Source organism: Myxocyprinus asiaticus, chromosome 49, assembly GCF_019703515.2.
Source record: "Myxocyprinus asiaticus isolate MX2 ecotype Aquarium Trade chromosome 49, UBuf_Myxa_2, whole genome shotgun sequence".
NCBI classification, from domain to species: Eukaryota; Metazoa; Chordata; class Actinopteri; order Cypriniformes; family Catostomidae; genus Myxocyprinus; species Myxocyprinus asiaticus.
Window position 1 is genome coordinate 3,346,853 of NC_059392.1, and position 27,802 is coordinate 3,374,654.

Here is a 27,802-nt window from a genome sequence, read left to right on the forward strand (position 1 = left end):
TCATTGGCAGGAAGGACTTTCCTCGTGTGGCCGAACAGACTGTCGTTTGGGACACAAAATTTTGGCAAAGGCCCGGCGAAAGCTGCTGTGGCAAAGCGGATATAGGAAAGGGTTGATGGCCGAATTGAGCCAAAGGAGCCAGAATGTGACTTCGTACCAGTGATGTTCCACACAAGTACCACTGCAGGCAGCCCGTATGATCATCAGGAGGGTGTAAGGGGCCCAGCACACCCCAAAAACACACACTATGACTGCCAGAGACTTGGCAATCTTCTTGTCTCGAGAAAGACGTGCGTGTCCTCCACTCCTGCAGGGGCCACAAGTGGTCGAAGCTTCCTGTGTGCGTATTATGCGTGTCTTTACCCAACCGTTGAACAATCCCTGTTTTTTATTGGTCGTCTTCATTGTCAAAGACACAGAATGTGTGCTGCTCGGATCTCCACTGGACGAAGGCGACACTTCCTCGTCGTCTTCGATAACGGCTGACACGGCCGCCGGCTCCCTAGAGGATACCTTGCGCGTTTTGACAAAGAAGACCGACGAGGCCTGACCGTCCACTACCCTCCATCCGTCTTCCTTCTCGGACTCCATGTGTGCCATCCTGCTACGGTTTCTCTGCTGGATGTTGAGATAGATGCTGAAGTTGAAGAAAGCCACTGACATGAATGGTGAGAAGAACTCAAAGGTGGAAGCAGACAGCAGGAAGTACCAGGTGCAGTAGAACTCAGCGAAACACTCGTCATCTGGAACAATGCTCTCTCCGACCAGCAGTTCCCAAAAGATAATGGCTGGACCATAGAGGAGGAATGCCAGGACCCACACCGCCAACATCTTGACCACTGCCAGATGAGTGACACCCTGCTGGGCTCGGTACCTCACCTGAGGAATAAGAAACATAGGAGGAATTAAATTAAAGTCTTACGAGAGAGGCCAAAGAGGTCTAGAAGACCTGGAGACAGCTATCCGTTAGCAGTCCCATAACTCTCAATGGCAGTTGTGTACACCACCTTGAGGCACATTACTTGCATACCGGCATATTTTCTAAAAAATTTTAAGGCAAACCACCTGAGCCGTAAATTCCATTTGACTAATCCCTCTGGAGCCACAAGAAAATTATGACCTGACAATGCTGATTGCTGATGGCATTACAAGAACACACTGTACCAGGCTAGTCACTATTAAGTATCTTGCTGGTGCTTGAGCTGTGACATCAAAAGGCAGCAAATAGGGAAATATACAGTTGTGGCCAAAAATATTGGCACCCTTGGTAAATATGAGAAAAGGTGGCTGTGAAAATTATATCCTTATTGTTTATTCTTTTGGTCTTTCATTTAAAATATTCACAAAAATCTATCCTCAAATAGATATCAAACAATTCCAAACACAACACAAGTTTTATCAAAAAACAAATGTTTTTGTCAAATATATGGGTGACAATTTTTGGCAATTATGCAACCTCCCTTTGCCAAGGTAACAGCTCTGAGACTTCTCCTATAATGCCTAATGAGGTTGGAAAACACATGGCAAGTGATCCAAAACCATTCCTCCATACAGAATCTCTTCCGATCCTTCAAATTCAGTGGTCCTTGCTGGTGGTCTCTCCTCTTCAGTTCACCCAACATGTTTTCTATGGGATTCAGGCCAGGGGACTGGGATGGCCATGGGAGAACCTTGATTTTGTGGTCAGAGAACTATTTTTGTGTTAATTTTTAAGTGTGTTTTGGATCATTGTCCTGCTGGAAGATCCAACCACAGCCCATTTTAAGCTTTCTGGCAGAGGCAATCAGGTTTGATTTTTTTATCAGTTGGTATTTGATAGAGTCCATGATGCCATGTATCCACACAAGATGTCCAGGACCTCTGGCATAAAAACAGCCCTACAAATTTAAAGATCCACCACCATATTTAACCGTGGGCATGAGGTACTTTTCCATATGGCTACCTCTCTGTGTGTGCCAAACTCATCTCTGGTGTTTACTGCCAAAGAGCTCTGTTTTTGTTTTATCTGACCATAGAACTTGGTCCCATTTGAAGTTCCAGTAGTCTCTGGCAAACTGAAGATTCTTGAATATGTTGTTGGATGAGAGCAGAGGCTTTTCTCTTGAAACCCTCCCAAACAACTTGCAGTGATGTAGGTGACATCTGATTGTAGTTTTGGAGACTTTCTGACCCCAAGACCCAACTAATTCCTGCAGTTCTCCAGCTGTGATCCTTGGAGAATTTTTGGCCACTCGACCCATCCTCCTCACCATACGTGGAGACAATATAGACACACGTCCTCTTTCAGGTTGATTCGTAACATCTCCAGTTGATTGGCACTTCTTAATTATTGCCATGATGGTGAAAATGGGTATTTTCAATGCTTTAGCTGTTTTCTTATAGCCACTTCCCATTTTGTGAAGCTCAACAACCTTTTGCTGCACATCATAACTTTATTCTTTGGTCTTACCCATTGTGATGGATGACAAAGGCTGTGTCTCGTTTCAAAGGCTGCATGCTAGGTAGGACGCGTCCTTTGAAGGCTGCAGTATACCGAGTGTCCTCCTTTAAACAAGCCTTGTTTAAACGAGATAGCCTTCGTAGGACAAACGGAAACGGAAATATAGGTTTCACAGGTGTACTTTTAGTCTAATACTTTATTTTAATTATATATTAATATAATTATACATAATATATACTCTGCATCCATCTACTGAGGTACTTCAACTTGGGAATTAACATCCCTTGCGTTTGAACATCATATTTACGGGCAAATTGGTGTCATTTTTTTTTAGACATTTCTGTTGAAGCAAAGAATTGTGGGTTGTCAGTGCCCACAAAGGATACACCTCATGCATCCTCCGAATTCCCGTGAAAGAAGATCGCATTCAAAGGCTGCATTCGAAGTGTCCTACTTGCTTTTCTGAAACAAGACAGCCTCGTTGACGTATGCGGCCGACAAATGCGACCTCCGGAGGACGCATCCTTCCAAACGAGACACAGCCTAAGAGAATTTGGCCAGTGTGTTACCTCATATTTATACCCATGTGAAACAGGAAGTCATGGCTAAACAATTTCATGTTCCTTGTCACCCAGATGTACTAATTGTTTTTAAAAATATGACTGGGAATATACTTCAGATATATTTTACTCATAAGAATTTCTAGGGGTGCCAATAATTGTGGCAATTTTGTTTTGGAGAAAAAATATTTAATTATGAGATTAAATAAAATAAAACTTAAAATAAATTAAATAAAAATGTACATTAGTTTGCTTCAATTAAAGGTTAGATTTTTGTGAATATTTTGAATGAAAGATCAAAAGGATAAAAAAATAAAGACTTATTTTTCACAGACTTTGCTCATATTTACCAAGGGTGCCAATATTTTTGGCCACAACTGTATACAGTAAGTCCATTTCACTTTCAAAGCACCCTCCAAAAAAACTGTGGGTGAAATAGTTTTCTTTGTCAGAATACACGGCTATTTTCGAATGGCTATCAATAGAAAAATAGGCTTTTTGCCCACATAGTGGTGTAGTTATGGTATCTACCAGCAGGGGCTAATTGCTGAAGCTAACCCACCAAATATTTCTGCCCACATTTTGGAACAGCTTTTTAAAAAAATTTCAATTTAATCACTTTCGTCTTTGTTTCTTTAATACAAAGATATATATTACTGAACCTGCAGTGTTGCGTTCACAAATCACGTTAACCGTGTGGAAATAAAGCAAACTAAACTCACAGCACCTCCTGAGATAATCAGAGATCATTTGCAGCATTCTTATAGACGACATTATTCTTGCAAACGGTTTTCAGATGAATGAAACATAGGGAACAATTGTGAAAACACTTTACATGCGCTTGTTCCACATGACAGACTCGTGCTGGACACCTTTGAACAAACAGCGAATCAGACACAAGCATTGACAGCTTTTCTTTTGTCTGTTATTAAAAATAGAATAAACGGTGTTTATTTAAGGTGTTAAGGGTGTCTTTGTGACTAACAGCATTTCTTGTCATGTGTCACTCCGAGACATCTTACAGGTCGTCCTCCTGTTGCGGGTAGATGAGTAAAATTACTCACGCATGAAATACATTTGGACAAGGAGCCTGCAAACTGGATTCAGCCTTGTCGCATTTTGCGGGTGGCGGGTGCTAGTTTCACACCCTGGGCTACTGTATAATATATTTGATGACTTCCCAGATCCATGGTTTTGCCATTTCACGATTTTGTCGATCGTCGTCTGTCAGCGAGTGTCGCAGTCGGAATCGTGATCTTTGTAAGACATCGTCGATATCCGATAACATCGTCCTATCGCCTTACAGCCTTTGTGTTGGGGGCATGCCTATGAAGCCTTATCATGTAGGTAGTGAAATATGTTTTTAGAACAAAGCCATTCCTCCATCTTAACTCAATTTTACTGCATGTAAAGTGGAGTAAGCTAAGTGTCCATAAAAAATTTAATTGTTATCTCATTCTCCTCTATTCATTTATGCACATCTAGTCGTAATTGTTGCTTTTCAGCAAGGCATGTACGAATGGAAATGGTGTATGATTGCTGTGATTATGTCTTTTACAGACAAAAGGCTGCACTGATTTGCTCTTCGCACCACAATTTCTTTATCTTCTCTTCATTCACCTTTATTCCCTTTGCGCAAGCCATTGTTGTTGGAAGAATAACCAAAGGTATTGGTTTTATTAGCAATAAACAGGAGTACAAAGTTTGTTTGATTACTTAGATCAGTGGTTCTCAAACTGGGGTGCATGGAGAGTTTTAAAGGGGGGCATAAACACACACCCGACATGCTCCATCAGAATGAGTTGTAAGTCACAATGGGCCATTCTTGAATTTTTTTTTAATTTTGGTCTAAAACGTGATAATTCTTATAGTTTTGGGTCATCAAAAACAACAATTTTGAAAATCTTTTTTTTTTATTTTTATCCCCTTTTCTCCCCAATTTGGAATGCCCAATCCCCACTACTTAGTAGGTCCTCGTGGTGGCACGGTTACCCCAATCCGGGTGGCGGAGGACAAGTCCCAGTTGCCTCCGCTTCTGAGACCATTCAGATTTATCATTTTATCACGTGGCTCATTGTGCATGACACCGCGGAGACTCACAGCATGTGGAGGCTCATGCTACTCTCCGCGATCCACGCACAAATTACCACGCGCCCCATTGAGAGCGAGAACCATTAATCGCGACCACGAGGAGGTTACCCCATGTGACTCTACCCTCCCTAGCAACCGGGCCAATTTGGTTGCTTAGGAGACCTGGCTGGAGTCACTCAGCACACCCTGGATTTGAACTCGTGACTCCAGGGGTGGTAGTCAGCGTCAATACTCGCTGAGCTACCCAGGCCCCCGAAAGTCTCATCTTTTAAATTATATCAATATTATCATGAAATTCAAACTATAAATGTCGTTTTTATACTCTTAAATGTGGTGTGTAAAATCATGCTGGTGTCAATAGATCGCAACAGGCAGGTTCCGGAAGTAAAAATCCTATTCATTTATCCCATAGACTAATTGATTTTCAATGATAACTTATAAACCTTTAGAGACAGACCTACCGTAAACAACGAGGTTGTTCATCGATAATATATGCTTCCATTGAAGCCATCCGTCTGCGTTATCTTAACTTCATTGTTTACAAAACGTGTTTGATAGTGGAATTCATGATAAACAACTACATTACCCATGGTCCTGCAGAGAAAGATCCACCAATCAGAGAACCGCAGCCAACGAAACTCGTGAAATGTGCCACGGAGTGGCAGTGCGCTCGCACGATGCACTGTGAATGATGTAATCGAGTTGATCTCCCTTCACCCTTAAACTACTTATATATTTGGACATATCGGAATATTTTGCAATAAACGTAAAATATATTTAGTTTCTATACTTTTAAACAACAACCCAAAATCAATAGTTTTATATATTCCCATCGTTTTTTATTCAATGACATCATTCGCAATGCTTCATGGGATTGTAGTTTGTGCCCTCATGAAAGACGGTAAGTACACAGTCTTGTACCTTTGTCTTTATGTACGATTTTCAAATACTTTTTTGCCTCAAAACAAAGTTTGTGATGTTGTGATTCTCCTCTGAGCTGTTTGGTTTGATTCATGGCTCACAACTCTTTATGAAGGATTTTATAAAAAGTCAATCGAAGAAATTAATGGGGAAAATACTTCTGGAACCCAGACGGCTGAAAAAGTGGGCGTGCACTGTTGTGCTCTATTCAAACGGGAGTGCTGCATATAGCGTCTCTCCTATCAGTGTTCCTCTTTACTACAAAATTACAGCACGAAAAACACATGAATTACCATAAGGTGGGATGTTGAAAGACACAATGCCATTGGCAGAAATTTACGTTAAAAGTGAGCATAAAGACTAAGGCAACATATCATAAAATTCATTTTGAAATCATCAAAATTATTATAAGGATCCAGATGTCCGTGACTGCTGTAATTCGAAAAATAACACATGTTGTTTGTTGGGTAGCCATGGATTCTGTCAGCGCGGGTACCATTACAGCTGGCTATTAAATCTCGAGTAGCAGCTTTCCTCCCCCGACTCAAATTATCCGATGTTTTGCAGTTAGCATGTACGTGGTCCAAAAGTCCGAGACCACTACTGAAAATGCATCCTTTGCATTTTTTAATACTTTAATATAAAAATGCTTACATATGATTAATGACCTAGAAATAGTGTAGAATCTTCATTTCAATTTGTATTTATATTTAATGAAATATCAGTGCAAGTGAATAAATGTACTTTATGTTGTGCATGTTTATTTCCAGGATAAATTGAAAAAAAAAATTCTTTCTCCAACTTCATCTTGTTCTTTTTTATCTCTGGACATAGAGCAGTATATAATGGACAGGCGTAATTGTCTCTGCTGATGGACAGCAGGGTCAGTGTTACAATAAGGCTGTCTTCACCGCAGCACCTCTCTCTCCAGAGTTATTTCAGTCATTTAAAAATGACAATTGGAAAGATGACAACCAGTGAAAGGAATCATCTATTCGTAAAAGCCATGAGCCCTTAAGGTTGTCTGCTTGTGATAAACTAATACCGTTTGAAGTCTGAAATTACTGCAAATAATAGTTGTCTTTGGGGAGTGAGGGACATCTCGCTAGCATTAGCAGAGGACAAACATGACAGCGTTTCACACCTTCTAGCGCTCTACAGTTGGATTATGGGGCATCGCAGCTGGTAAATAACTTCTGTTGACACGTTTCGGTTTTGATGTGTCGCCCCCATGGTGAAATGTGTTATTAAAGTACTACCATTTTGCTGGAGGGAAAGCTTTGGTACAAAGAAGAGTGAATCTACACGGAATCATGTCCAGATTATATTCCATCCCAAATCAGAAGGCATTTAAAATTGTAATTCAACCTATTTTTTTTAGAACCATTAATGTTTATCGTGACATTATTTTCATTATTTTAAATTTTCACTCCAAATTACTGGAAAATATCCAGATGTTTTACTTCTGATTCTTTTGTGTGAGCAGTTTTTACAATAATGCTTCTCATTAGATTCTCATTACTATAATACAGTAATTAAATGTGAATTGTGTAATTTCTTTGCCAAAAGTGTCACCGGGGTTGGTTACTTTTAAAATGTATTACAATACAGAATACATGCTGTAAAATGTCATTTGTAATGTATTCCGTTACAATACTCAAGGTTATTAACGTAATCTAAATGCTTTAAATTACTTCTTCAGCACTGGTAGATTTTCTCACTTGTTTTAACTATAAAAAAATCTCTACCACCCCTGGAGTTCGCTAGCTCGCTAGTTTGAATCCCAGGGTGTGCTGAGTGACTCCAGCCAGGTCTCCTAAGCAACCAAATTGGCCCGGTTGCCAGGGAGGGTAGAGTCACATGGGGTAACCTCCTCGTGGTCGCTATAATGTGGTTCGTTCTCGGTGGGGTGCGTGGTGAGTTGAGCGTGGTTGCCGCGGTGGATGGCGTGAAGCCTCCACACGCGCTATGTCTCCGTGGCAACGCGCTCATCAAGCCACGTGATAAGATGCGCGGGTTGACTGTCTCAGACGCGGAGGCAACTGGGATTCGTCCTCCGCCACCCAGACTGAGGCGAATCACTATGCGACCACAAGGACTTAGAGCGCTTTGGGAATTGGGCATTCCAAATTGGGAGAAAAAGGGGAAAAACTAAACAAAAACTATACAAAAATCTGCCAGTACATTGAGACAAAATACACATTAAAAATGCATTCTCTGAAAAACCTAAATATCTTATGCTTACGTTTCCTTCTATAACAAAATGACGCAAATTGATCTTGTTTTCAGGATTTTGTGATATTTTTACAGAAAAACAATACAAAAAATTCTCATCAAGAATACGATTTATGCCCTAATATCAAAGGTCTTACTAGAGAAAAAAAGAATTATGATCCAACATGGATTTTCTTGATAAATAAATATAATCGTGCCTGGTAACAGGTGCATGTAAAATGGCTAGAAATAGCATTTTAGCTTAGCATAAAGCTAAATGTTCGCATGACAATTTCTGCTCCTCCAAACCTACTTCTCTGTCTGCTCATATGAATGTTACACATCATAAGAAAGTGTTTCACCACTGTTATAAATGCTCTTTGGATCGCATCATTTATATGAATAAATGTTTTCCAACTGAATAGACTAAATATTAAATGTAACAAATGACAATAAAATTCCAAGTAATCTCTTCAGTAATCTAAATACTTTTTTTTGAATGTAACTGTATTCTGATTACCAACTATTTAAATTGTAACTGTAGTGGAACACAGTTACTAATATTTTTTATTTTAAATAAGTAATCCCGTTACTGTTACTCCCAACCCCGAGCGTCACCAAAAGGAACATAATGGCTTTCCCAAACACACAGATAGTCCTGTCTAAACCTCACACCACTGATTAAACCAATGGCCAGTTTTGATAGTGCCACAGAGCCACAATGTTTACACTTTTCAAGTAGTCAACCTACAAATGTCTTATAGCTGTCTCTGCATATTAAGCTGGAACAGGAGGAAACAATTTAACGTGGAAAAACTATTAAAAAAAAAATCACCTTTAAAGCAAGAGAATAGTCGGGCCATAAAAAGTCAGATGTGTTTGTCAAATGTCAAACTAATGATTCTATTACATAAACATCTGCATTAAAATACGTCTTCTTGAAATGTCATATGAAATCTGAAAAGCATTTCACTTTGTCATTGACAGTGATGGATTGTCACTCTTTCAGAAGCAATTAGATTAAGCCAATAGACCATTTGTAAACAGGAAAGGGCGACGTTACTGTTAAACAATGAGCACTTCAAAAGAGCTGGATAATAAATGTATTTGCAATACATGCATATTCCTATGCATTATTCATGAGGGCGCCAAATACACTCCTGAGATGTTTTGATTGCATAATATGTTTGGATATCAGTAAAGGGGCTATTAAATGATATGCTGCTCATGGTAATCCAAAGTGCAGTCATGTACAGCTAAGTTATTAGACCTTTAAACACTTTCGAAGCCACTATTGCAAGATCTCTCGTAAAGTCAGGGGCTTGTTATTGTAGTGTATATCTATGCCTTAATGTTTTTTTGACAATTCTGAACCTTTTCGAACTATTTTCTCTGCTGGAAATCAATATTTGCATTTCATTATTCTCTCAAACGTGACTCTGGAACGTCAAAAGCCATTTGGGCTGGGAAATAGGCTGCTTTGAAACGCCATAATTTTTCGTTCAGTGCATCCGTCTTTCGAGTGGGGTCTCATTCCTGTGTTTTCAGCGCTTATTTTGCTCAACGGTTTGTATGAATGTATAAGAGGTTATTTAGGGACCTCAAGAACCCAAATCATCAGCATTTTACAATCTGAATTGGAGATAAATGCACATGCTGCATTCAATGAAATAAAATATTTAACTTCCTTCCTTCCACTTCCACTTCCTTCCTCTTTTGATTTAGCTAGAAGAGCCAGTGTTTAACCATGTGGTTCTCGAAGCTCAAAACCACTTCAGATCCAATGCTGGGAGAGCTCATTTGAAACTGTGGCTTGCCAATCTACTTATTCATAGTTAAGCACCAGTCACACTAGTCTTTGAGTATGCAAAATTATTTCGGACATCGCAACGGACCATGATATGATGTCACGCATGATGGCTTATGGTTATAAATCACAAATAACAAAAATATATCATTTAAAATTTTAGTATATACTGTCTACTCACTTTCCAGCATCAATAAAAACATTCAGCTTTGAAATATGTATCCTTTGAATTGAACTTGCAGGTCAGAGTTCGCTAAACTTAAACTTTCCTCTGCAGCGTAGTGCAAAATTTCTTTGCATTTGCTTGCGTTTTGCAGTCTCCCACTTTTAAACGCATTTGAATAGAGCACAATTTACCTATCTTCAAATGGCTACTTCCAGCATGATAATGCACCATGTCACAAAGCAAGTCATCTCGAACTGATTTCATGAACATTACAATGATTTCATTGTTATTCAGCGGCCTTTCCAGTCACTGGATCTGAATCCAATAGAACACCTTTGGGATGTGGTAGAACGGGAGATTTGCAGCATGAATGTGCAGCTGACAAATCTCCAGAAATTCCATGATGCAATCATGTCAACATGGACCAGAATATCAAAGGAATGTTTCCAACATCTTGTGGAATCCATGCCATGAATAATTGAGGCTGTTTTGAGAGCAAAGGGAGGCCATACCCAGTATTAGTATAGTGTCCCTAATAAAGTGCTCAATGAGTTTATTAACGTAAAAAATATGCAAAATGCTTCCAGAGACTTAGTGAATCATTTATTTTTGATCCGGTTTGTTTACATGAACAATCCGATCAAACTGATTCACTAAAACAAATCAGACATTAAAATTTTACAAATAAGAGATGAGAGAACATTACATTTTCACCAAAGCTTGCTCCGCTGTAAAGCTGCGTGCAATACATTATGTTGCTACATATCATTTTATCATGCTACAAAGCTATTCATTGAAATGATCGCTGACTTGTTGGAAAAAAAATTCTGGTTGTTGTTTTTCATGCAATTGCAGTGAAGCTTTATTTGCATGGATAAGATCGCCTAGTACATTCTTTAAATTTTCTTCTTTACTGTTCCACTTAAGTAAGTCACACGAGTTTAGAACATCATGAGCAAATAATTACATTCATTTCACTGTTCAGACCAATAATTATTCCATAAGACCAAGACATGCACTGGCGGCTAAAAGTTTGGAATAATGTACAGATTGTGATGTTTCGGAAGGAAATTGGTATTTTAATTCACCAATGTGGCATTCAACTGATCACAATGTATAGTCAGGACATTACTGATGTTAAAAAACAGCACCATCACTATTTGAAAAAAGTCATTTTTGATCAAATCTAGACAGCAGCCATCACTCCAACACCTTATCCTTGAGTAATCATGCTAAATTGCTAATTTGGTACTAGAAAATCACTTGCCATTACATCAAACACAGCTGAAAGCTATTTGGTTCATTAAATGAAGCTTAACATTGTCTTTGTGTTTGTTTTTGAGTTGCCACAGTATGCAATAGACTGGCATGTCTTAAGATCAATATTACGTCAGAAACAGCTTTCTCTAGAAACTCATCAGTCAATCATTGTTTTGAGGAATGAAGGCTATACAATGCATGAAATTGCCAAAAAACTGAAGATTTCATACAAAGGTGTACACTACAGTCTTCAAAGACAAAGGACAATTGGCTCTAACAAGGACAGAAAGAGATGTGGAAGACCAGATGTACAACTAAACAAGAGGATAAGTACATCAGAGTCTCTAGTTTGAGAAATAGACACCTCACATGTCCTCAGCTGACAGCTTCATTGAATTCTACCCGCTCAACACCAGTTTCATGTACAACAGTAAAGAGAAGACTCAGGGGTGCAGGCCTTATGGGAAGAATTGCAAAGAAAAAGCCACTTTTGAAACAGAAAATCAAAAAGAAAAGGTTAGAGTGGGCAAAGAAACACAGACATTGGACAACAGATAATTGGAAAAGAGTGTTATGGATCTTAACCCCATTGAGCTTTTGTGGGATCAGCTAGACTGTAAAGTGCGTGAGAAGTGCCCGATTGGTGAATAAAAGAACCAATTTCTTTCCATAAGAGCAAAATCTGTATATTATTCCAAACTTTTGACCGTCAGTGTATATATATTTGGTTTGATGGGTTGGCTCTTGTTTCAGACATGACTTTTAGCCGTGTGGTTTTCATCACACAACATACACAAACATGATATAAAGGTCATGAAGAGGGGGCAGTCTTGTTAAGGTGGCCCACGTGCGTCATTACAGCTCGTAGATTCTGGGCAGCATTCTGCATGTCTAAAATAGCTGACAGCAGTGTGGCAGTTGTTAAACCTGAATTCAATCAAGCCACTACAGATTCTTGAGAGTAGGAGTGATACACCAACTAGAAAACACATTTATGCTACAATACAATAATACAATACAACATGTGACAAGTAAGGTAACAGAACGATCACTGCTTACAAAATAAGAGAAAGCCTCTGTTCCAAACTAGTGAGGTATGTAGGCAGCATTTAAGGCATCATAGGTGCACTCCCGAAACGAAGGCTGTTCCAAAAGGTAGGCGGTATTATTAAGCTGCACCTAATTTAGGCCAAATTCTAAGGCAGCATTGCCTTTTATCCTTTGTGGAGAAGGCGATTTTGGAATGCATTGCAAAGAGCTCAGAGAAGAAACTGACGTTAACACCGTGTCCTAACCAGACGCGCCGCGACACGCGATAAAAGGTATCTTTTCCATGTTAGTCAGAGTTTTTGTCCTAACCAGCCGCGACAGCAACAGGGCTTTCTATTTCTGGAATGGTTTCTATTCCTGTGACGTCGCGCCAAGCAGCGCTGTCAACAAATTGGTCTAAAATTATTCATATTTCAGTATATTAAAGCCGGCATCTACTGTAATTAGCCGGTTCAGAACAACTTGATTTTGGCCGAGGGTGTCACACACCTACCGAATGTTGTGCTTGAGGTCTTGTTCTCTTTAGCCAGAGCTCTGTCACACACACACACACACACCAGTTTAGAATGGAAGTGGGGAGATATCCCAGCTCATTCCAACTTTCTCTCCACTTCCCTGTTATTGGAGATTGGCGAAATAACATCAGGAGTACTGCATGAGCATAAACACTCGTAACATACTAAAGAAGGATGCGATTCATAAAGTAACTTTTCCCTGTGTATGTGTGTGATTGTGCATTTATCACCTCGGGGCTTGCCGTAAAAAGCGTTGCGAAGCTTCAGTGAGAAAATGAGTTGCGTTCAATAAACACACAGTTCCGTCTGTGGTGGCTCTGATTTCTACATTTTATTGTCAATAATCCTCATTTTAGTAAATGAATATCGCAGTGTCACATCGCGTCTGGTGTAGACAGGCAGATAGCTTGTCGCTGGAATCAGGTCTGGTTAGGACGAGGTGTAAGGCTATTCCAAAAAGTAGGCAGCATAATTATTTGTGTGCACTATGTATTTTTATGGAGTTGCTGCCTATGAAGAGCATTCCAAATCAGTCACTTGTGAGGTTCTGTCTTAGAAGGTAGCTGTCTAAGTAGGCCGTATACAGCAAGGCAGCTCACAACTTTGAAACGGAGTCTTTGATTGATTTTTAATCAAAACCAGGCTTCGAGTTGAATGACTGTGAAATATGAATATGAATTTATGATGCTGTCCGTGACTAACAAAGCGGATATTTGCAGTAAATTGCACTGAAAAATTCATGACCATAGAGCAGTTAAATGGTGGGTCCGCGGAGGATGCAGACTGTGTGTGTGTCTACTGAGCCTTTCTTATCTACAATCTGTCAACCGGGCAAAAAAAGCAGAACTCATTTTTTATTATTCATCGGATTGCAATAACACACTCTTCAGCATCTTGCAAGTTTCTTGAACAGCTTGGTTGTTTCAAGAAAGGGAAATTTGACAGCAACATTGGCTGAACTAATGGTGTGAGTTTGGGGCAGGACTGTCTGTTTGTCAACCAATGGTAGATGTGGGGAGTGTTTGGGAAACCTGTTTAAACAATCAATTTTTGCAATTCCTTTTGGTGCTGTTAGTGGTGCTGGAATTACACACTTCAAGTCAACGTGAAACGGCATTCGCAACCCCTTTTCCTTCCGTAATGGGCCATATTTCAGAGTGAAATGCGATATTCAGCATGAATATCAAGTGTAGGGGGGACTTGATTGGATAGTGAAAAATGGCTGTTGTATAACAAAATGGAGTAAACTATTGGCAAGATTTTAGAAAGGCTGCATTACCCACAACAGTAGCATACAACAATGCCTAAACAGCTAACATTAACTTATAGTCTGCACAGCCTTAGTGACATTTACCACCAAAGAAGGTCATTTCAGAGGGGGAGCAAGTTATTACATTTTGATTCAAGATTGTACAGATTTTTCTCTAAAATAACATGCACCAATGAATCATTCAACATAAGACCAGGAACATTTATTAAGAAAGTAAACAGGGTCGATTTTAATTTCATGTTGACTTGAAGCAGGCTGATTAGGTGTTATTTACTTACCGCTCGTGTAACGGACAGGAAACGATCGTAGCTGATTAAGACAATATTGAAGACGGAAGCCGTGCACAACAAATAGTCCATCACCAGCCACAGCTTGCAGAGTCCACGGCCCAGCATCCACCTGCCCGTCAGGATGTAGGGGATATAGACCGGGATGCAAAAGGCCCCTAGGAAGAGAAACATCACATTACATTACGTTGCATTATATTGGTGGTTCTCAACTGGTTAAATTGGACAATAAGTGGTGATCCAAACACAGTACCAATATAGTTTATAATACACCAAAAAAGTAAAAGCATTAACAACAGCAGAAGTGTAATTAACTAGCCTAATGCATGAATCGCTAATACACACTGTAAAAAAATCTGTTAAATTTACGGTAAAATACTAACAGCTTTGGTTGCCAGAAATTGACCCTCAAAAATACGGTGACCACGGGATGTAATTTTGATGCAGGTATATTTTACGGTTAACTACCTTTAATATTATTAAACGTGCTGTAAGTGATTTTTCATGGAAAAGTATGCAAAAATGTTCCTACTCCCTGAAAGATATGAATGAAATAAGTGTCGTGAGATATCACACACTCTCTGTGCCATCTCTGTGACAGCTCTAGGCTCTGTAAACAGCAAACAAAAATGTGTCGATGGGCAGAGCCTCTGATGCTTTCTGCTTGTCAATCATTTTGTGCATTCTTTTTTTGCAGTGAATTATTGAGGCTTAATGCCATTTTTATGTCATGTTATTCATAACATTTGTCAGTTGAGGGCGCTATTTTAAAAAAGCTCATTTGGTATCTCTGGAGTGCAGGGTTTTGGAAATAGGGGGCGTGGCTAATCCAGCGGCTCAGCTTGTGGAAATTCTAATATGGCTAAAATCGCTTACAGCATCTTTAAATTATATAAACATGATATACTAATCTTCTGGAACTATATAGTCTGCTTTTCACTTTAAAATGTATTGTTAATCACTGTAGTAACTACAAAAGTCTACATGATGACTTAAAGTTCAGCAAGTGTGGCCCTTCCAGGAGCAATAATTAATACACATGTAGAGACAGTGCACAGTGTCACTCACTCATAAATTAGAAGTGCCTTTTTGTCTTTTTGAAAAGTTAAAAAGCATATTTGTTTTGCTATCCTAACGTTGCACGATTACATTGTGATTTGCGTTTATCATTGTTTTCCCCTGATATTTGTGATCCTATCAGAACAGACCTGAAAACTATTTTTGGGCCACAACCCACCTGTTGAGAGTCATAGCATTATATGGTTGTGTAACGGGTAAGGGATGGGCAAAGAGGAGGCGGGAACCGGTAGAACAATCTCAACTTAAAACAACATAAAACGCATAGACGCACACATATACACAGTGCACACACACAGCGGATGCATGTGGCTTTCTCTGTCTTTATCCTCCTTCTGGCTGATTAGCCCAATTCAGGACCGGGCGAGTGTCCTCACGGCCCGGTCCCGCCCTCATCCTCGTCACAGGTTGGTTATAATGAGACTTGCATCAAAGGCCACACTCTTCTCCTAGTCAGGATATAATAAGCCCTTCAGAGTGTAAAATCAATGGATCATGTCACGGAGGAGCCACTTCACAATACGACCAATAAAACCACAGCCATTATCTAAAAGCCATCGAGAAGCAGAGGGAACAATGACAGCCTAAAGCCGGCTACCTCTTTCTCTTTTTCTTTATATACGGCACACAACAAGAGAAAGCTTTTCCAGAAAAGCATAAAGAAAGAAGTCACATGAACATCTTCTCTCTGAAGGACGCAGAGATCTCTTGTCTATCATCCAGTTAAATACAGCACAATCGCTCTGTTAAGAGCTTTCGAGCTGGTTGAAAAAAGAAGGAAAAAGAGGAAGAAACAATGCAGCTCTTTTAGGCTCTGAGGCTCTTTGTGGCCATTCCACCAAAAAGTGTCACCACTTCTGAGTGTGGCATTCCAGTCCAAAAACCTGCGTCTTATTCACTAACCAACCACAATGCAGTTTTTGTACAGTGGGTATAGTGATGTACCAGGCTTATTCTGTCATCATTTACTCAGTCTAAACCCATGAGTCCAAACCCGTATGAAATTCTTTCTTGAAGGGTTACCCACTATGCTGGTCTGACAAAACAGTTGTAATTAATGGTGAATGTGGCACCTTACATCTGTGAGTTGAATGCTTTACCATCACCAAACGCTGTGTGAATAAGTATGTCATTTGAGATAAGTGTTTGACAGAAGTTGACAAATGCACTAAAGCTAATGGCAACACATCGCGTGTGTTTGAAACGTCACTTCCGTCAGCTGAAAAATGGCAAATGCTTCAGTGTAGTCAAAACTGCTTGAGTTCCATTTGAGACGATACTACACTTGATGGTCGAGTGCATATAGTGCAGCATTTGAGACTGACATTTTTAATCATGTACTGGACTCTCTTTTACATGCAATTACAATGAATAATTTTTTGGACTGGACCTTTCAAGCTTGAAGGTTCACTCAGTAACTATTGTTTGTGTTTTCTTGAACTTACCTAGCGCCTTGGATGCAGCATTAAGCCAGCAGTATTTAACTTGTCATATGATCCTAACAATGTCAGCCCCCATGTAGAATTAAACTGCTTTTATATGGTTACTGATATGACTGAAGTCTTCAAGTCATGTGAGTGGTCATGATTTTCCACATATATTTGAAAATTACAAATAATTTCTATAGGAATAAAACTTTTTTACATTTACTGAGTGCACCTTTAAAAACCATAAAAGTGGTTCATACGACTAGCACGCTATGTGGGTAAACTACTCTATGGGTACACTATTCTAGTTTTAGTTATTCTTTTCAGTGCAAACATGCTTTTGTGTAAATTAGGCTTAATATAGTTTGTGCCTTATTCACAAAAGTCAGCGCTATTTGCCTGCTGAAATTTGCGTTCGCTATTACTGCTTACAGAAATCTGGCGATTTAGTTTAAAAGAGATGTCTGTGTACATTTTTCTAATGATAATTCAGCAAAAATTAATCAAATGATCGAGAAGAGCATTATATACAGGGCGTATATCCAGACAAGTCTGGATTGCATTGGTGATGCAGTGGAGTGATGCTGTATAGTCCCAGTAAAGTATGCCAGATCCTGGATGGCTGCTGTATCCCTCTCAATCTGGCACTTAGAATCGACCTGAAACATAGGGAATTGCACCGTGCAAATTATGCTCAACACAAATTTGTGGCCATGTTTGCGCCATTGCTAATTTACATAATGTGAATAGTGCGCTAAAAACAATGCTTTCACCAGGTGCAATTCATTATTGGTGAGTTCCTGCATCATCTAAACTACATGAGCAAGTTTTGAGTGAGAGTGCCACCCTCCTCTCTTCACCACGAAGATATACCCAAGGTTTTTCAAAGAACATTTGAGCACATCATCTGAGCACTAATGCCTTTGAGCCGCAAACACTTGAGGAGGCAGAGTGGGTTTAGTGAATAGACAGGGAGACAGTGTGGATCTTGAAATGAACCGCAGACATGATTTTGTCTCTTAATGCACTCTGAATCCAAGCCAATAATTTATTGTGCTGGCACATCGCAGAACAGCAGAAAACTTGGTCTGTGTCTCTCTACTGCAGATGCATGGGTGTAATTGTTAGCTTTTCAACCTGACTGTGATCCTCAGAATTTTAGACATCGCAAACAGAATAATTGTCTTCTACACTGCTGCGCCTAGAAAGAATCTGACAAGATCATAAATCTACATATAAAGGCTAAGAATCTTGGCTGATTGGGGATTTTGGTTCTAGTTAGCTTTGGCTTTTATTAAATATCTTTAAGGTAATAGTCGTCCAATACAGGGTAGTCAATGGCCAAATGCCGAATTAGCTTTGGCTTTTATTAAATATCTTTAAGGTAATAGTCGTCCAATACAGGGTAGTCAATGGCCAAATGCCGATATTGATATCTAGAAAGCTGGCTGGGCGATGGCCAATATAATGCTGATATACACTCACTGAGCATTTTATTAAGAACACCTGTCCACCTATTTATTCAGCCAATCGTGTGGCAGCAGTGCAATGCATAAAATCATGCATATACGGGTCAGGAACTTCAGTTAATGTTCACATCAACCATCAGAATGGGGATCAGAATATGTGATCTCAGTGATTTAGACTGTGGCATGATCGTTCGTGCCAGATGCTAAATAAACCCTGACAGAGTGATCAGCAGCTTGAAAGGCTTACTTTTAAAAAAATGACTGGCTTACTGTACATTATACCATGCATTACTGTACATGGCTACTTACCAAATAATTAAAACATACAAATGAAATATAAATTAACATTTATTATGTGGGAGGCCTGGGTAGCTCAGCTGAGTATTGACGCTGACTACCACCCTTGGAGTCGAGAGTTCGAATCCAGGGTGTGCTGAGTGTATCCAGCCAGGTCTCCTAAGCAACCAAATTGGCCCAGTTGCTAGGGAGCGTAGAGTCACATGGGGTAACCTCCTCGTGGTCGCAATGAGTGGTTCTCGCTCTCAATGGAGTGCGTGGTAAGTCGTGCGTGGATCGCGGAGAGTAGCATGAGCCTCCCATGCTGTGAGTCTCTGTGGTGACGTACACAGCAAGCCACATGATAAGATGCGCAGATTGACGGTCTCAGAAGCGGAGGCAATTGAGACTTGTCCTCCGCCACCCGGATTGAGGTGAGTAACCGCGCCACCACGAGGACCTACTAAGTAGTGGGAATTGGGCATTCCAAATTGGGAGAAAAGGGGATAAAAAAAAGAGCACTGAGTGCTATGAAAAAACATCAACTAGTATATGAGATTAGTTGTCAGGGACAACGGTCAAATAGAGGTCATTATGCAATGATATTTGACCGCAGAATCATGTTTTCCAGTGCGCTGTGTAATAATGCAATTTAATGACAGCAAATGAGATGTACACAACGTACTCAAATTAAATAAACATTTTATTTACACAGCATTTACTCAGAATTTACATAAAAATGTATAACAGAAAATGTTTATTATCTATTGACAAAGCTGTCAGTCGGTTTTGGAAAGGATAGTTCTATTAACTGGCCAAGTGGACATGGTTATCGGACGATAATCTTAAATTGGTCAAAAATGGGCCGATTAATCAGCCTGGCTGATATATTGGTCATTACAACAACCCTACTTTGGCCATACTACAACTGCTCGAATTTATCTATTAAGAAATATGACCAAATGTAGAACATATGACCACAGTGGCATGACCATCTCTGAGGATTGTGTAAGTATGGCGTAATGTTTCTTGGGCAAGCACTAAACATGATTTTTTTTTTTATATTTGAAAGTGATCCAAGTGCTCTCCTCAGTAAAGATGAGGTTGTGAATAGCATCCAAAACTGGACACATTTGGTCTAATCAGTATTCCAAAACGAAAGAATATCTACATTCATTTACATTCACTGTTTGAAAACTAGGCATGCCAATGGACTTGACTTGCAAAACTAGTCAAACAGTGCACATACTGTAACCAGTAACTGTGACAGTGCTTTAGGGATCCAACGCTCTGTAGTGATCATCCAAAATATCGACCAGACCCATTAATCGGCCGATATTTGACTATTTTGAGATTATCGGCATTGTTACCTTTCCATTGAGCCAGCCTTGTCTGTATGACATTTTTAGCGGGTTTTCTCTGTAAATATTGTGTAAAATAAGCATTTTACTTTCATTTGCTGTCATTTAATTGTATTGTGTAGCTATATATCAGCAATCGCCCATGGAAAAATCCATATGGTCAATTTGACCACTAATGTTTCAACATGCATGCTTCAATCTGACCTATAAAACTTTCTCTTCTCTCTCTGGAATATCTGTCAGATCCAATATTCCTATTATATGCAGTACAAGACATACAGTAAACTTTGCTCCTCTAGAACATGGGGTTTCCAATGGTTCATGCCATATAGGTCATTTCTAAGTAATCAAATGTATTTCCATATACGAAATTGCGATGCATATAATTTGCAAGCAGGTTAAAATTAAATGCTTTATACATACCAACAAGGAAGTCTGATATTGCCAAATTTAGGAAGAAGTAATTGCATTGATTTCTCAGGCTCTTGTCCACGACAAAGGCAAGGATGACCAACGCGTTTCCGACCACCACCACGACCACCAGGGTTATCATTAGGATCGCCAGGATAACCATCGTGTACCCGGGGAACGCGTCCAAATCCGAGCTGACGGTCGTGATGTTGGAACCAGAAGAATTGAATCCAGAAAAGCAGGTGACCATTGTCAGATCAAGAGCATTTGGAGAACCAGCAACAGGTTTGAGCTCATTGTGTGCCCGCTTCCTGGTGACAAAGACAATAGATGAGTTTTCACCCCTTTAGGGTTGCGTTAACTTCAGAGCGTTTCCAAAAAAAACAAACAAACAAAAAAAAAACGTTCCAGTTGGAGTCTCCAAACGCCCGGAGAGCGCGCCATTCTTTGAAGTCGTCAAAGCGATGCCTGAAACCGATGTGAAATGCCTTTTTTTTTTTTTTTTTTTTTTTTTTCTGAAGGGAACTCCATGAATTGGTAAGTCAAGTCCGTGTACTGAGACTAATCACACCGTTTCTGATCTCTGAGTTTCCAAAACATAAGCGCGTTCCCGTCAGGCGCGCACGTCAACTGTTGCGCACTCGCGCCTCCAGTTGGACACGGTGCTATTCTTTTTGGGAAGAAATCAAAGGTATGTACTCTGCGCAATTTCTGCTAAACTTGGTGAAGATTTGACCAAGCATACTACAATTTGCATTTGCATTTTTATCATACCCTATATCATAAATGTGAACCAATGCTAAATGATCCTAAAAGGATCCTACTGGATAAACTGACATTCCTACAGGAGTTTAAAAACGACTATTTAAATTTGTTATTAAAAGTCCTATAACTTATACTTTTGATCAGGGCCATACTTGCATTCAGTTAGAAAGAATGCAATTATTTCTAGACAATAATATATACAGATTGATGATGCTTTGATTGAGTAGTCCAAATGTTTATAACATAAATTTGTTAATCAGTCATGATCCCAGTCGACAGTCCTAAATAAAATTGTACAGTATTCCAGTTTGATAAAATCAAAATTTGTTCTAACTTGTTTTGAGGATGTTTAATGATTTTTTTACTGAATAAAAACCACTGATAAATCCATAATTAACCTAGTCTGAATATCTTAAAGGAATGTGTACAGGATTCCTTTTGGAATTTGTATCCCAATTTGGAACCATTCCTAAAGGATCCTAATGGTTTTTAATTGAATGAGAATCCTCTAAGAATCAAATAAGAACCTGCTGAAAAAATGAACTGAAATTGGATTGGATTTTATTATTTTGTAATTGTCCTAATTGTTATATTGGACATTGTGTAATCTACTAGTAATCAGAACCCTACTTTGAAATAATTTCTTGCTACTGGACAAAATCCCAAAAGATTTTCTTGGAATGTCTTTTGATGTCTAACAAAGATATTTTATCCTATTGATAATTATAGTTCTAAAAAATTATATTATAGTTCTTTCTGTGCTAGGTTGGAATCTTCAATCAAAATTCCCATTAGGATCCTTTAGGATTGGTTTTCAATGTATGATTAAAATTCCAGTAGGAACCCAGTACACATTCCTTTGGGATTTTTTCACTACCTTATTTTTACTCTAGCACAGTTCACTGGTTTCAGCACCTTGGACAGCACCATTATTGCCATCCACTCTAGGCAGCTAGTCAGCGAAGAGGTAATTTTCATCAAGTAATTCCTTCCCTACCCAGTAGCTGTGCCTTACCTATATATTACAGATTTTTGGGCTATGATTTTGCAGTTCTACTACATCAAACCAGAAGCAGTGAATTCAAGAAGCATTTAAGTAAAACAAATAAAATGTTAATGCCATAATCATTCAAGTACATGATGTCAAAAGCATGACAAATAAACATCCCTTAATTGCCTCTGCACTCTAAACACGCTCACCAAGTCTGTGTTCCGGGTTTCCAAAAATCTGTAATTATGCACGCTGGTCTTCTTTTACTGTATGACTCATTTCCCCTCTGACACAAAAGACTAACTTTAGTCCCATGTGCTGCTCCTCAGCTGAGAACAGAGCAGGAAAATCGCAGATACTTCGCTCCTGTGGTTCATACACACGTGCATGACATTGATACTGAAATAATGGTGCATCTGTGAAATCCAATTTAATTGCACTAAATAGTGCAGCCCCTCTAGCTTACATTAGTTCTAGCAGTTGTGTGGTTAAATACACCCCTAAAACCCCTTTACATGTCTTTGTTCTTTAATTATGAAGTGCTAATTAACCCCAAGCTCTTAACCTGGGATTTCTTTTTCTAGTTCCGATAGTGATTCCAATCAATTCCAAAGAGGGTCACTTGAGTGGCTGGGGAGCAACTCGATTGGCAGAAGTGTGGCTTTACCATTTGAAAACCATTTGAAACCAATGTGTAAATGTCAAAAAAATCCTAAAGCAATGTGTAGAGGATTCCTGTTGGAATTTCTATCATAATTTTGAACTAATCCTGAAGGATCTTAATGGGATAGTTCACCTCAAAATGAACATTTTGTCATGTTGTTCCAAACCCCAGGGCTCCATGCATCCTGGAAACCTAGAATTTTGCAATGCAGTTTTCCAGATATGGAAAATGAGAAAAATACCTAAATGTCCTGGAAAATAATGATTTGTCCTGGGAATTATTTTAGTATAATAAAACAGTTTGAATGTGTAGCTAACAAAGTTTTTGTTACATGTACAAAAACATGGTAATAACTGGGACTTGGAATAGATGTCAAATACAAAAATTCATATTGTTTTGTCACTGCTGGCGGCTGCGCATTGAGAAAAAACATCAACATTTAACTGTCATGAACGAAGCCCTGTACCGTACAATCTCTGCTCATCTGCTGTCATCTCTACTTTGCTCCAACAAAATAGTTTAAGTATTGATATAGTGCAAATTATGTTTTTAAATTCATTCCAACAATGCTGTTTTGTTAACTACAAAAACATTTAAGTTGTACACTTCAGACATTGAAGACGGCCAGGCCGCTGATTTAAAAAAATAAATAAATTCAAACCTCAAGGTGATAGCGTGGTGATTGCTTACCTCAGGATGTAAATAATTTTGTATTAATTCAACGATCAGAGTCCACTTTTACTGCGGTTCCCACATGTAGGTCCCTATTATTTCAGCGATGCGGAAAACACGGAGGAACACACCAAATCCAGTCATAAAAATGGCCTTAGCTATAAAACATGGAATGTCACAGAATTTGACAGATTTGGGACGAAAACGAATGTTTGAATGCACAATTAATCCAATTAAAATTGCAATATGTCTTAGTGTGATTATTACCACAAAAGGTTGTGATTTAATTGAATAATTGAATAAATATGTAATCTGCATGTGCTGCGTGTTTCAAAATGACTGTGTGAAGCTGGCCACTCATAAACTGAAAACAGTGAGCAGAGCATTCACATAAAATATCCTGGAAAATTGTGCCTTGAAAAGACTGGGAACCCTGAACCCATTTGTCTTCCTTTTATCGAAGACAAAAGGCAGAATGTCAGTCTCATTTCTTTACATTCTGCTTATGTGCACCATAGAAGAAAGTAATTTAAGTTTGGAAAAACATGAGGGGTAAGAAAATGGTGACAGAAGTTTATTTTTCGGGTGAACTTTTACTTCAATGGGGTCAAAAATCACCTAAGAATTAAATAATACCCTACTTAATTAAGTGAAATTGCTACAGGATTATTTGGTTGTTGTATTTGATACTTGGAGACCAACTAAATATTGTGTAATCTTGTTTTAAAATATCTCACTGTTCTTTAATTATAAAGTGCTAATTAACAACAGGCTCTGAACCTGGGATTTCCTTTTTTAAGTTGCTATAGTGATTCCAATCACATGAGAAGCAAGGGAAGGGAGTAATTTGGTTTTGACACAGTGAAACAAATGTGTAAATCATGCAAATGGATTTAATTCCTGGAAGAGCACCCTGATATTCTTGCCAATTCCAAAAGCATCCTTTAATTTCTATTTACATAAAACACATTATTCCAAAGAAAAAAAACTTTGTAGTTTATCTTAATAATCTTTCGTATATATCAAATAATGTTATAAATTGCTACTGTTGTAGGTAATGCTGCCTTTCTAAAAATCTCACCAATATTTAATGCAACAATTTAATGCTTGTTAACATTAATATAATAAACAAGACAAAAATAGAACAAAAAGAAAAAGCAAATAACGATAGATAGTTATTCCCATGTTAGCATGCCCCCTCCCTCAAAAAGGGTAGTACATTTCCAAAAAGCCATGGTATTACCATGGTATATATCAAAAAGAAAAACACATTTAAAAAAGAAGAAGAAAAAAACTGTAGTATTATGGTACTATTTCCTTAAAACCCCCAAAACAAAACCCATTGCAGTACTATAGTACCATGTCAACAAAACAAAACATAACATTGCATTACTATGGTACCATGTTCAAACAAACATGGTAGCACCCTAACCCATACCTTTTTGTACATTTTTATTAGTGGGTTGTAGGTTGTAGCTAAAGCTTTGACAGACTTGTTTCAGCTTTTCTTGTCTCGTGTTGCTAATGCGAGGGATTTCAAACATTAAAGCACTTCGACTTGGAGCGTACACAAAGGTGCCAAGGGAAGATAACCGGAAAAAGCAGCTAAGTACCTTAGAAATCAAGTTCTTTGTTGAATTATTCTTGCAGTGGAAGAACCCCAATAAACCAAAGACCCAATGCGGAAGCTACAACTAACATAAAAAGGATCTGCTCTCTCACCTTCTAAAGAAATAGGAGAGACTCTTATGAATCAAGCTTTCGGCTGCACCCTTCTGATGTTTGATCTCCAGAGCTGAAGAGCCCTGTCCCTTATTTGTACAAACAACAGCAGCCGTATCCCAATGCCACTTCAGACGATAAAACAACATGAATTACCATTCAACTCTAGTCTTCTTGCTTCTTTAGGCCTCAACGGAGGACCGCTAATGGGCTGATTTGATTTCTCCCATGATTAATATTATTCATTGATACTGTTATGAGTTAATTTACAAAAGGGAAGTGTTTGTTGTCCACAATGCAAATTAGCTACTTTCATGCAATGCTAATTGCTCTATCTTAGCCTCTTTGTTGGGATGTATATTATCTGGTGAAGTTGGAAAGTTCAATACTGACCATAAGCAAGTCAGGCTACCAAAACCCAACATGATGTTTACTAATGTACTATACGGTACTTTATAGTCAAATTTAGCTTGAATCCTTGTCCAAAATACTGTGGCCAAAAAATAAAAGACCTTGGTCGGAGCATGAATGAGAAGCCAAATTTTGCTCAGGGACTGTTTGACAGTGAAATTGACGGTTATCTCAGAGCTACTTACCAATGTACCAACATATACCAATGCACAGCATATATCTGATGTACTGAACAGTTATTTGTAGACAAGCTTAGCTTGATTTCTTGCCAGAAATGGCATTAGCCATAATGTAACACAGTTATCCTTTGGGCAAATTGTTGTTACCGTGGACAACATTGGAGACATCAGTTAATCTGAGCACATATGAGATCTTTTTTGTTTAGGGACTGTTTGGCCTTCAAATCTGGTTTAGGCAATTTAAAAAGCAGCAATGCACAGTATGGCACAATTTTCAGATGTACTGTACAGTTATTTGTAGACAAGCTAAGTTAAATTTCTCACCAGAAATGGTATCGGCAATAACGTAACACAGTTGTCCTTTGGGCAAATTGTTCTCATCTTCACTACCTTTTTTATTTTATTTTATCCCCTTTTCTCCCAATTTGGAATGCCAAATTCCCACTGCTTAGTAGGTCCTCGTGGTGGCGTGGTTACTCACCTCAATCCAGGTGGCGGAGGACAAGTCTCAGTTGCCTCCGCTTCTGAGACAGTCAATCCGCACATCTTATCACGTGACTCAGTGTTCATGACACCACGGAGACTCACAGCATGTGGAGGCTCATGGTACTCTCCGTGATCCACGCACAACTTACATCGTGCCCCATTGAGAGCAAGAACCCCTAATCACGACCATGAGGAGGTTACCCCATGTGACTCTACCCTCCCTAGCAACCGGGCCAATTTGGTTGCTCAGGAGACCTGGCTGGAGTCACTCAGCATGCCCTGGATTCGAACTCGTGACTCCAGGGGCAGTAGTCAGCGTCAATACTCGCTGAGCTACCCAGGCCCCCATCATCTTCACTACCTTGATACTGTGGCCCAAAATAAAAGACATCATTTTGTCGGAGCACAGATGAAATGCCAAACAGTCCCTGAGCAAGTTTTGCATGCAAGCCACATTTATTCTTGCAGAAGGCAAGCGTTTCACAACAGAATTCCCTGAAACATTTAGAAATTCCTCTTGAGTCGAAGCAAGCAATTGGATATGAAAGAGTTGGTGCTGACACTCAAAAGGTGTGTTAATATTAATTGAAAGGAAATAGCGAGGGAACACAGGGAGCGAGAGAGACAGGCATGAAAGAATAGGCCAGAGAAAAGGGAATAGATGCATGCTGGGAGGATGAAAGCGAGAAGGCAATGACTTGCGCTGGAGAGTGAAGAGGGGCCAAAATGCCAAAGGCCTAGAGGAAATTAAGAGGGAAGACAGCAATTTTGATTTATCTGACTCTGATCCAAATCTCAATCATATTCGATTCCAGAGCACATCTCTGCCTGAACAATAAGATGGGACTTAAAGTATTTATTTATTTTTTTTGGTCATTTGGGACACAGTGTGAATGTAACGTACAATGTATGTAACAAAGTGCGCAATCTTGTCTGGAGCTTTGTCCGAATACACTAATTTTCACTAATTCTTTCCTCATATAGTGAACTAAGTGACATTCACTATGTTGTTTTCTATATACAGTGGCAATAAAAAGTATGTGAACCCTTTGGAGTTAGCTAGTTTTCTGAATTAATTGTCATAAACTGTGATCCTGGAAAGCAGCGGCTTCCTTCGTGGTGTCATGCCATAGACACCATGCCTGTTTAATGTGTTCTGTACTTTAGACTCACGAACAGAGATGTTATCCAGCTCCAATGATTCCTTCAAGTTTTTAGCTGTCACTCTAGGGTTATTTACCTCACTGATCATTCTGCGGTGTGCCTTTTGAGTCATCTCAGCTAGACGGTCACTTCTAGGGAGAGAACAT

General features: G+C 39.1%; 1 protein-coding gene across 1 annotated transcript; it reads right to left on the bottom strand.

Moving 5' to 3' along the window:
* Positions 1-27,744, bottom strand: LOC127438055 (histamine H3 receptor-like). Its single transcript, XM_051693340.1, has 5 exons — positions 27,655-27,744; positions 25,417-25,544; positions 20,615-20,913; positions 14,573-14,739; positions 1-879 (listed from the first exon to the last, which is right to left on the bottom strand). Exons 1-5 carry the CDS (start codon positions 27,742-27,744, stop codon positions 1-3), a joined length of 1,563 nt encoding a protein of 520 aa, XP_051549300.1.
* Between the last annotated feature and the right edge of the window lie 58 nt (positions 27,745-27,802).

Excerpts from the sequence above, each read along its gene's own strand:
- LOC127438055 (XM_051693340.1), bottom strand. The coding sequence starts at position 27,744 with ATGATCAGTGAGGTAAATAACCCTAGAGTGACAGCTAAAAACTTGAAG. Across the intron at positions 20,914-25,416 it reads CTCTCCTATTTCTTTAGAAG|GAAGCGGGCACACAATGAGC; the intron begins GTGAGAGAGCAG and ends CTTTGTCACCAG. Across the intron at positions 880-14,572 it reads TCCTGTCCGTTACACGAGCG|GTGAGGTACCGAGCCCAGCA; the intron begins GTAAGTAAATAA and ends CTTATTCCTCAG.